The following is a 12479-nucleotide window of genomic DNA, read 5'->3' as shown; positions in this document are numbered from 1 at the left end:
TGGCTTGTGAGATTAAGGTAATTTGAGCTCCACACCCTTTGTTTATTGAGTCACATGTCTCATGGTGCTTTTTAGCCATTGGGTTTAATATGTTTTCCATGAACTGAAGCAAGGTTGGTTCTAAAGCCATTCCCATGGGAGGCTCATCCAAGCTAAAGCATATGCTGACTCCAGCCTATGGTTTTTGCTTTTTGGTATTTTGGCTTCCAACTTAAGCCTTGTTTTTTAGTAACTTCTCATTCTACACTCATAAATCTTGATACTTCTATTCACCTCTGGAAATACAATCAGTCCCTTGTTTTGGGGTTCTTTTTTAAACATCTTTATTGGAGTGTAATTGCTTTACAATGGTGTGTTAGTTTCTGCTTTATAACAAAGTGAATCAGCTATACATATACATATATCCCCATATCTCCTTCCTCTTGGGTCTGCCTCTCACCCTCCCTCTCCCATCCCTCTAGGTGGCCACAAAGCACCGAGCTGATCTCCCTGTGCTATGCAGCTGCTTGCCACTAGCTATCTATTTTACATTTGGTAGTATATATTAGTCCATGCCACTCTTTCACTTCGTCCCAGCCTACCCTTCCCCCCACCCCATGTCCTCAAGTCCATTCTCTACATCTGCGTCTTTATTCCTGCACGGCCCCTAGGTTCTTCAGAACCACTTTATTTTTATTTTTTTTTTAGATTCCATATATATGTGTTAGCATACGGTATTTGTTTTTCTCTTTCTGACGTACTTCACTCTGTCACCTTATTTTTGATAAAGGAGGCAAGGATATACAATGAAGAAAAGAAAGCCTCTTCAATAAGTGGTGCTGGGAAAACTGGGCAGCTACATGTAAAAGAATGAAATTAGAACACTCCCTAACACCATACACAAAAGTAAACTCAAAATGGATTAAAGACCTAAATTAAGACCAGACATTATAAAACTCTTAGAGGAAAACACAGACAGAACACTCTATGACATAAATCACAGCAAGATCCTTTTTGAACCACCTCCTAGAAAAATGGAAATAAAAACAAAAATAAACAAATGGGACCTAATGAAACTTAAAAACTTTTGCACAGCAAAGGAAAACATAAACAAGACAAAAAGACAACCCTCAGAATGGGAGAAAATATTTGCAAATGAAGCAACTGACAAAGGATTAATGTCCAAAATTTACAAGCAGCTCATGTAGCTCAATATCAAAAAAACAAACAACCCAATCTAGAAATGGGCAGAAAATCTAAATAGACATTTCTCCAAAGAGATATACAGATAGTTAATAAACACATGAAAGAATGCTCAGTATCACTAATCATTAGAGAAATGAAAATCAAAACTACAATGAGGTATCACCTCACACCGGTCAGAATGGCAACAAATCTACAAACAGTAAATGCTTGAGAGAGTGTGGAGAAAAGGGAACCCTCTTGCACTGTTGGTGGGAATGTAAATTGATACAGTCCCTTGTTGTTGCCGTAGGGGGTCAATCAGTATGAAACTTATTTGGGATGGCTTGCTTCCAGCTCTTCTTTTGACTCTCCCCTGCTGAGTAGCCACTGATATTTAGTGAACTTACAAATGCCAAACACTGTGCAACTGTGACCACATGTCATTGGCACAACAAACCCAGTAGGAAACAGAAGGGTAAACTGAGGCTCAAAAAGTCAGCAAATGTCAATGGGCCAATTTTATCCTACTAGAAAATTACTACAGTTAGTCATTCCCAAAAGTTGGACTCTGGACCAGTGTTGCTGAAAGTCAGTTTTGATTAGCATAGCAAAATGAACAAATAAGAGCAATGTAGTAAAAAGACATCATTAAGCTAGAGCTAAATTATTCATCTAATTTGTTATTATGAGATTATGTCCTTCCTACTTTTATCAATTTAAATGCCCTTTTATTAAAAAATAATATTTGAGCGTGGTCAATTTTTGTAATGTTTAATGTGTTTATTCAACAAAATTGGAAGTTGGCAAGTCTATGTCCACCTCCAATAATCTTCTGAAATGATACTGGTCCCATAGCCATAGCGTACAATGTGCAGGTGGTACAATGTAAAATACCAGGAGATGCCTTTTCATCAGTATGTGAGTTGGGTAGAGCCCAAACAATATCAGGCAACCCTGCTGTGAAAACTAAAGTCTGGGAATCACTGACTCTCAGAGCATTCCCTTCCCACTTATACCAGAATGTTAGCAAAACAAATAGAAAAAATGGAAATCTGACTATATTCTAGATAAATGTAAGTGCTTTTCAGTTCTGTTAAGGCTTTTAAATCTAAAACACACCCAGGAGTTAACACATACAACAAATATTTATAAATATCATAAATCTATGGACCACCTATATATGCCAGGTATCCTACAAACTGTCAGAAACATACGCATGAATACCATCTTTATCCTCAAGGTTCTCACAGTCTAGTGGATAACCTACTTAATAGAAATATATACTTTATACAATTAATATAACCTCACTGATTTTCAAATTAGCCTTGTGAGGCAAGTATTATTCCCATTTTTTCAGATGAAGAAAATCTCAGATAAATGACAATATGATGTCCAAGCAAACAAGGGATAAAACAGGAATTCACATTAAGCTCTTCTGGTGACCTCCCCAGTGTGAGTGTGTGTGTGATAGGGAGAGAGGCCGTGAGAAGTATTTGGATTATATGCCTAATATAATACCAGATACTGTTAGTACAAATCTACTGGCTTACACTGCTGTTGATGATTTCATGGGTGAAAAAAATTACGCAAATCCTCATCTGCTGGTACAGTTCTAATTAATTACACGTGCTTATTACTCTTCTGGATCTCAGCTCTCAGCCTCTAGACATATCCCCATTTTAATAACCCGGAGAATATTACAGTGAGAAATGCTACTGTCTGACTCCCTCCACCCCTCTCCCCACCCAAAATGATCTCTCTTCAGCACATCCCTGAGGATGGTGCCCAGGTAAGGGAGCTTACTACAGTAGTGTCCAACATAGGGTCTTAGAAGGAGTTGTAGTAAAACAGAAATAGTTGTTATTCTTGAGAACTTCATCAACTGGCAGAAGAAGGAAAAGCAATTGCAAACCTGAGGTCAGATTTCCTTATTCTTCTATCAAACTATCTAAATGTCAACATTTTAGTGCTGAAAAAAAAATTGAAAGAAAAACCATTAAGGAGAGTGTTGTTCAGTTAGATTTCATTTCCAGAACTATATTCCTATCAAGAAACAATCGGTTTTCTATAATAGAGCCATGTGCAAGCTAAGAGACTTCAGAAGGCAGAAAATGATCAGGAGAGCTGAAATGGTTGCTTCTCTGAGTGAAATGAGTGGCCTTTGATCTTTTCTCTTGTTCTAAGGCCATCATGGATGCCATCGGCCTCAAGATCTGTGAATCCATACATAGTATGTTTTGTTGTCATCGCAGTTGTGGCGATCCTGGCAGTGACCACAGGTTTACTTGTCCACTTTTTAGCTTTTGGTAAGTACCAGAAGATTGGATATACCACTCTTCAGATGAATTAGCTAAATATACTTTCAGATTAAAAGTTTGGCATTCTCACTTTTATTGCCACTTCTATTTCTTAATACAACATAATTATATATTTATTCATATACCCCTGAATATATGTTCATGTCTATATTTTCTCTAATTCAGTAGTTTTTCTCTTCTTTTTCTTTTGGGCTTTTTTAGTATACTAAACAACATTAAACCCAGACAAGAATTATTATAGCCAAGGGAAAAAACTCAATATTTTTCTGATGCTAGAGTTCACTTGTTTTGTTCTTTCATAAATACCATGATTTCCTTCTTCATTTAAAATTTGCAAAGGACCTTAAGTTTCAACATCTAAAAGTTGGATGTATCTAAATATTTGTTAATTCACGACCTGTCTCCCGAAAATAATCTTAGGAGCAGAACAATTATGATAGGAGATGAATTTGAAGTTAAGAAGTAGAAAGAGGTTAAAAACAAACTTTAAAAAGGATTCTGTTCCTTTTTTTCCTCTTAGTTTAATTTTTCATTACATCATAAAAGTAGGAAACAAAGAAATAATATAAAGAATGCATATACCCTGCTCATTCACAAACAATATCTCAGTGAATATTCTTTCAGATGTTTTAATGTAGATAAAATGTGTCATATTTCACTAGATAATATATGTTATAATCTGTTTCCTTTACCTGAAAAAACACTTTGAGTTTGTTTTTTTTTTAAATTTTGCTATAGTCCTGTTAAATTATTTAAATCATTGGGGCAGGGTGGGGCAGAGTGTGAAGGCATATGAGTATGTATGAGTGTGGAGACTGAGCAAGAACAAATTTATTTATTCCAGTAACTAGGAATAATCTTTTCAGTCAATCTATAAAGTCGTGGCTAAATTTTGCTTTTGACTACATTTTGCTATCAAATCACCTAGAGACAAATATGTCCAAGGTGAATTACGGAAGAGTGAAAAGCAAACATCAAGTTTCAGATTAAACTAATGAATTTTCGCTCTTAACAGCACTGTATTGTCACACTTAAACACAAAGGGTGAAGCCTTAAATAAGTCCTCTTCAAAGTGTATACCAGTGACCACTTATGGCCCTAGAAAGACTTGTCCTTCTGCCACAAAGGACCACACAACCCTATCCCCATGATCTCAAATGCTTTCCCTGATTGAGGTATTTCTCTGCATAAATTATGTATGTGAATGATCAAATGGAAGCATGGAATTTTTTCCTGAGACAGGTTAGGTTATGTCCATGTTCATAATGTTCCTAAGGTAAGGACAAGTATGTTTTAGGAATTTTTATTTCCTTCACATAGCTTAATATATCCATTGGAAGACCCTTTGTGATGCAAATAGTTCACATTGAACAACCAGATTAACTTTCTTGTCAGAAGTTATTTTCTAGCTTAATCCAGAGAACCAATAAGTCACTAATCCCTCTAAAAAGAATAGTATTTGAAATAATTTTTAAAACTATTCAGAATTACTTTATTCCTTAATTATAAATGAATAATAGTGTATTATAGACATTAATATTTCCTGAATGAATAAATCTGTAATCACAAATCTCCCTATAGTAAGAATGAAAATTATGATACTACTGAACAATTTAACTTCTCAAATAACGCTGCTCTGATTTTCATGTATTTTTAACACTTACAGCATTGCCAATCTTTTTAAAAACTGAAAGAAAAATAATTTTATTATAGTTACATTATATTAAGTTTAGAGTTTTCTTTCAAGGGAATCAAATATTTTTTAATTGTATAACATAGCCTCCCATAATCCTGTATAAAATACAGATTAAAGTACTTAGTAATGTGAGATTGATCCTGCCTTTTCTTTGTTTACAGGGGAAAAAGATTACTTTTACCGTAGCAGCTTTCAAATCCTAAATGTTCAATGTACTGATGAGCTACGTTCACCAATTACACAGAAATGTAGGTCTTTGAGTGAAAAAATTGAGTCTGAGGTAAGTTAATATTTGCATTTCCTCTTTATTATATCATAAAACAATTATGATAATAAACCTAATATTTTGTGATATATTTGCAACTCCTAGATGCTCTACATATTCTCCTCCCCGAATGGTGAAAGATGTGTTTCATTGTGCTTTTTCCAAGTCAATTTGCTTGTACACTTGTTTTTATTCATATTTTCTTACATCATGAGTGAAAAGTTTTAGGTCATGAGTAAACATATTTTTTATGATTATGACTTCAAAGATTGGAAGTCTATTGTTTATGCAATTTGAGCATTTTTCCTACCCTCGAGATTGTCTTTTTAAATCCTTTTCATTTTGCCTTCTTTCCTTTTTTCTTATCCAACTAAACATACAGGTAGTAGGTGTTAAAATACATATTAACATAGTTTGGAGAATGTCATACTTTGGTTCAATGATCGACATAGAAAATATACAAAGAAAGCCTGGGCTCTCACTTGAAAAGGCCCCCAGGCTGCTTACCAGGAAACCTCACAAGCAGACCCTTAGCACTGGTTTATCATCACAGACCAGGGTTTGGCCTTCAGCCCTGCAGTCAGAGCTGAACAATCTCAGGGTTGCTCACTTACCCTTAACGTTTTCTAAGATTCCTAAGGTTATAAATTAATCCAATGGTTCTAAAACTTTAGCAAAATCACCTGGAAGGCTTATTAAAAATAGAGTTCTAGGCCCCAGTGTCAGAGTTTCTGATTCAGTATTTAGAATTTGCATTTCTAACAAGTTCCCAGGTGATGCTGATGCTATGGTCCAGGGACCACACTTTGGGAACCACTGAGTTAATCTATAATGAGAATTATCATGGCTGGGGGACTGAATCATCTACTTGTCTAACACCCTTTTCCCCTAGGGGCAAACTACACTAGGAGCCAAGTATTGAGAAAAGTGCTTGGTGAGCATTAAATTAGAGCAAGGGAAGTTAGTATATAATTTAAATGTTTAATCAGAATAAGCAGCTGAATCAGAATAATCTGGGAACAGAATCTAGGCCAGGAGGCAGTGGTAGGGTTAATATTGGGGAACATCAGTTAATTATGTCAGAAGTGGGAGCCTCCTGTTCCTTCAATAAACTTTTATTAAACATCAATACTGTCTAATGCTGTGGACATACAAAAAGTGGAGTAGATATTGGATCTGCCCTCATGGAGGTTAGTCTAACATGGGAGATTAAACAAGCTTACAAATATTTATAATATAAGGTATGCAGTGAGTATGTGACATGAGAGCAACGCAGATGTAAGTCTGTGGTAAAAGGATAAATGATATCCAATTATGGAGATCAGATACAGCGTCTTATAAAAGATGACTCTTTTCAGGTTAGCTTTAGAATGAGTAGGGCACACCACAGCTAAAATATGAGCCAAGGCATAGGGAGGAGAATGTGCTTAGCTAAAATGTTTGGGTTTTGTCTTGTAGAGAGAAAGTCTTGAGCTAGAGGCAGAATGATGCAAACAGGATCTGACAGATTCATGTTTCGAATATAAAAATTATACTATAAAGAGAAGAGCCTGCACACAGTAACGCTAGTTAGAAGCTCATTACTGTGGTCCAGAAGAAAGCCAAGGGGTTGAAACTTGAATTAGGGCATATTCCAGAAGATGTGGAAATGCACATAAAACTTCCATTTTAGGCTTACCAAAGCAATCCACCTCCCCAACTTCCTACTTTCTCTTCCCAACCTGCTCTTAAAAAATCAACAGGAATATTTATTTATATCATTTGCATCATGAGAGCCCATTGTTTAGACTTCAAACCAAGAGACATTCTTTTTTTTTTTTAGTATTTAAAGAATATCCTTAAATTTATTCACATTTATTTAAAAATGCCAGTTTTTAAAAACTTTGGTACTTTGTCATTAGTAATGAATTACTTCACGACTGACTGCCCACACAGTTTAGACGTTGAAAGGTACTGATTTATGCAATAATCGGTGCTTGGGTTAGTAATACTACTCTGAGGCTGGGCCCCACAAATACACACACAAATACAAACTACACAGACAAATACAAAGAGCCTGTGAGTACCTCTGTATCAGGCAGAGGGCAACATGCAAATCTGAACAGATTTTCTTGTGATTAACACTGCAAGAGACATTCTTAAATTTCTTGACGAAGACACTAGAGACAAACATCTCAGGAGGCCAGTCTGAGGACAGTTATTCATAATGAAGTCCTCACATCCACACAAAGACATCATGTAATGTTTCAGCTATTTACCCAGTCTAATAAAAGGGAGCAAACTGTAATTATGTATATTGAGAATCCCAGCTTCATTATAGGGAATTAGAACCCAACTATTTGTCATTAAAGCAAGATGCCAGAGACATCCTCAGCCCTAAAGAGGTCACTCAGTTCCTGCCAGACAGATCAGATATGTCAGGTCAGCGCATCCTTCATAGAGCATATGTAAAATTGCAAAAGACTGATATGGAGAGAAACGGCATAAGGCATAAAGCACAACGTACATATTCAGCAATGTGAAAAATATAAACTAAGTTTCTTTTCAAAAGTACTACCAGCACATTTGGAAGATATTCAGTAAGTCTTTAAAACCCAATCCCAATGACAAAAAAATTATACAATCTAATTTGTTATTCTTGAATTACTCTCAAAAGTGGTCTATAAAGTAAATTGTAATGTATAAAGTGTTATCAAAATGAAAATAATTTTAATATTGTCTTTTGTTGTAAAGATAATAAAAAAGTAGAAAAGTCAAGGCATTCAAGAAATATAAAGAGAAAGAAATATGCACAAAATCTCAATACTCATATATCCATTTTTAATATTTTGATGTTCCAAGTACTTTTCATGAAAACTGCATAATCATCCATGCACAAACACATATAATTTTCTGTCAATGGAATAAGACTATACATGCTTGTTTACTACCACTTTTTTCTCAAAAAATATGTCATAGAGGTATTTAAATATCAATGAAGAAATACTCCATTTTAAATAACTAAATAGTATTATAGTGCATAAAGGTACAATATTTTATTTACCCAGTCCTCTGTTGACAGATGTTCAAATTGTTTCCAGTTTTTCACTATTATATCCAATATTCTGATGACCAGTCTTGTTGATACATCCTTGCACACCTGAGTGATTATATTCTTGGGACATATTCCCAGAAGTAGAATTATCAGAATATAGGGTTTATGCTTTTATTTCTCTCTAGAGATTTTTAAATTTCTTCTTCAATTTTAATAAAGATTTTATTTTAGAAGCATTTTAGATTTATAGAAAAGTTGCAAAGATAATATAGAGTTCTCATATACATCACACCCAGTTTCCTCTATGATTAACGTTTTATATTACAATAGTATATTTATTGCAATTAATGATCCAATATTAATACATTGTTATTAACCAAATTCTGTATTTTATTCAGATTTCCTTTGTTTTTACTTAATGTTCTTTTCCATTTCCTGATCCCATCCAGGCTAGCAAATTACAGAATTGTCATGTCTCCTTAGGCTCTTGTAGACTATGACAGTTCCCCAGGTTTTCCTTGTTTTTGATAACCTTGACAGTTTTGAGGAATACTAGTCAGGTATTTTGTAGAAATGTCCCACAATTGGAGGCCTTCTGATGTTTTTTCTTACAGTTAGACTGGGGTTTGGGGTTTTAAGGAGGAAGACTATAGAGGAAAAGGGTCATTTTCATTACATCATATGAAGTGGGGTACATAATATCAACATGACTTACCACTGTTGACCTTGATCACCTGGCTGAAGTAGTGTTGGCCAGATTTCTACACTGTAAAGTTACTCCCTCCCTTTTCCATATTATACTCTTTGGAAGAAAGACACTATGTACAGGCCACACATAAGAAGTGGAGGAGTAACGAGTTATGCTTTGAACATTTAAAGAATATTTGAAATTCTTCTGTTTGTCTAGTTTCTCCATGTACTAATTCAACCATTTGTTTATATCAATATAGTGATCTATGCATTTTTAACATTTATTTTAATTTCTAGATTGCACTCCAGAAGTGCCCCAGTTTACATTCTTACCACCAGTATATAAGTATGCATAGGTATGCTTATTTCCCCTACAGCATTAACACTATGCATTGTAAACCTTATTAACTGTTGCTAATTCAATAGGTAAGAAGTGATATCTCACTATTATTTTGGTTTGCATTTCTTTGATTACTAGTAAGATTTAATCTGTCTCCCTATAGTAATAGGTCATTTTTATAATTTCATTTGTGAATTGCCTGGTCATGACCTTGCCCATTTTCTTACTGGAGCCTTTGTGTTTTTATATAAATCTAGGGAAAAAAATTCTTTCCTTGTTAAAATATTAAAATTTGCCTGTCATTCATTTGCATATATTTCTCTAACGAGATTTGACTTTCAACCTTGTTTATAATCTAGGGGTTTTTTTTTACTGCCATATAGATTTAATTTTTTAGGTAGCCAACATTATCAATTTTATCTTTGATTCACCTGTAATTTATTTTGTAATAAGATAGAGATCCAGCTTTTTCCCCTAAAAGAGCTAGGTGGTGGTACCAAAACAGTATATTAAATAGTGCAATGGATTTATTTGTTGTGCCATCTTTATCATACACTAAATTCCTCCTTTTCTTTTTTCTGTACTCCCCTCTCTTTCACTGACTAGTCTTCGCCTGTACCAGTACCCAGCTATTTACTGTGGCTTTATAATTAAACATCTGGCAGAGAAAGATTCCCCTTGAAATTTGTCTGATGTATCATTTCTACAGTTAATCTCATTTATTCATACTTCTGTAGAAACACTTTGGATAATACTCTAATGTAGTGCTTTATAGTTCATAAAGCACTTTTACATATATCATCTAACCTTCAACTCACAATGGGCATGTAATTTTTATAGATGGGTAAGTGAATACTGTGAGAGATTAAGAAACATGACAAAGGCCATTCAACTGGAAAGTGATAGAACAAAAATTCAAACCAAGGTCTCCTGATTTCAAGTTCAAGAATCATACCACTTACCAGTGGTAACATGAGTACCATCATTATCCTTGTTCCATAGTCAGCAGTGTTAATTAATACTTAATGAGCAGTGGAATAATCCCAGAATTTCTATTATATTAAGCAATTCACTTTTCTGGTTCACAGTTTATTCATTAGTAAAATAAAATCATTGAACTAGATGATTTTTATAGTACATTCTACCTCAAAAAGTCTATGATTATGTGATTTTCACACAAGATATCCATGCCACCGAATCACCTGTTTTTCTCATCGTGCCTCTCTGGCCACTCCTTCTCCTCTGTATCTTTTATAGATTCACCCTCCTCTACACTAACATTAAATGTTGAAATTCCCCAACTCTTTGACCTATGCGCTCCTCTCCTCTCACATTATTTTCTATCTCTAGATGATCTCATCCATGACCATTACTTCTACCAACACTTATATACTAATGACTCATGCTGTCGTCAGCCCAGACTTTTCTTCTGTACTTCAGACCTTTTCCCCCAACTGCCAGCTTAATATCTCTACTTGGCTGTTGTAAAAACATCTCAAATATATTATGTCCCTAAATCAAACTCATGATCCCTCCACGCCATACTAGCCTTCTTCCCATAATCCTAACCCCATTGATGATAATACCATTTATTCAGTTTTCCAAACCAGAAACCTAGAATTCATCCTTGACATACTGCTCTATGTCATTCCAAATATCCAATCTATTACCAACCCCTGTAGGTTTTATCCCCTGTATTTCCCTCAGATCCATTCATTTCTCTCCGTATCTGCTACCACCATAACCATCCAAGCCATGACCTCTACACTGAAGTGCCAAAATAGCACCATAACTAATTTACGTTATTTTGTACCTAAAATTGTTTATCCACATGCAACCAGAGAGATTGTTCTCAAATTGCAAATCTGATTTTATTATCCTCTGATTTAAAACACTTCAGTGACTTCCCATTATGATGATAAAGACCAAATGCTTCACACACTAACAAGACTTTCATGGTCTGGCCTTTCTATATAACTCTAGCCTCCTTGCTTTCTAGGCTACAACTGTCCTGGCCTTTGATTCCTTAAACACAATCTGTTTGTTCCTACCTCAGGACTTTGTATGTGCCATTCACTCCACCTGTGAGGCTTTTCCTTTCTCTTCAACCAGCTAACTCTGATTCTTCCTGAAGATCTCAGTTTCATAAGCATTCCTCTGAGAAGCCTCTCTAATCTCACTGACTGGATCAAATCCCTCTACTATATTGCTGCACTTATCACAGTTATAATTCTGCTTAAATGTGGATGATAATATGATTAGTGCGTATCTCCCCCATTAGATGTAAGCTCCATGATGGCAAGGACTGTCTATTTTCTCCACCAGTGTAACCCAGTGCTTGAAAGAGGGAGCGTGAAGCATAAGAGGTGCTCAAAAACTGTTGAATGAATGAAAAAATGAATAAGGTGATTTTGAAATAATGAGAGCATCTGTTTGCAAAATATGTGTATCAAAACTATGAGTGCATTCTGATTGAATGGGCCTCTCCAAATAAAACAAGGGACTTCAATCAGGATTCATACCTGGGATCAACTGAACCATTGAAACTCCCCTTTGGCATCAGGGGTGGTATTGCAACAGATATTGCAACAGATTCTGCAAACAACAATTGCCACATTTTTTCCAAAATATACCTAATGACTGTACCATGAAAAAAAACTAGGGCACAGGAAGAGAAAGACAGCAGTATCAATTTACAATTAATCTTATCACATCCCTTATACCATCAGGGCTTTTAGTACAGCCATTTAATAAGCACTGATTGCTGCCTAACGCCTAAAAGAGAATTTGGTACATAGCTGGCATTCAAATATTTGTTGAATGAATGAATAAATGATACATTCTATCTGTTGGTTCCTGTGCTAAGTGCTAGGGACACAAAATAAAGATGTCATTGCAGTCAGGATGAAGCCCACAATGGTCTCCAAGATGGAGTTGTCATACCAGGGAGGGATTCACAATAATTTTACTGG

At 35.2% G+C, this 12479-nt stretch overlaps 1 protein-coding gene across 1 annotated transcript in view; it reads left to right on the top strand.

The window, feature by feature from the left end:
* TMPRSS11D (transmembrane serine protease 11D) overlaps positions 1-12479 on the top strand; it is a 70042-nt gene that overhangs the window by 18259 nt on the left and 39304 nt on the right. The window contains exons 2-3 of the mRNA XM_030760127.2: positions 3349-3470; positions 5340-5458. Of these exons, the coding sequence (XP_030615987.1) occupies positions 3349-3470; positions 5340-5458 (241 nt within the window). The remainder of the gene's footprint in view (positions 1-3348; positions 3471-5339; positions 5459-12479) is intronic.

This window comes from Delphinapterus leucas, unplaced genomic scaffold, assembly GCF_059928025.1.
Source record: "Delphinapterus leucas isolate spDelLeu-1000000601 "Yukka" unplaced genomic scaffold, BTC_Dleu_Yukka2 spDelLeu_asBTCV2_sq60, whole genome shotgun sequence".
Taxonomy (NCBI): Eukaryota; Metazoa; Chordata; class Mammalia; order Artiodactyla; family Monodontidae; genus Delphinapterus; species Delphinapterus leucas.
This window is presented reverse-complemented; position numbering and strand designations above follow the sequence as displayed.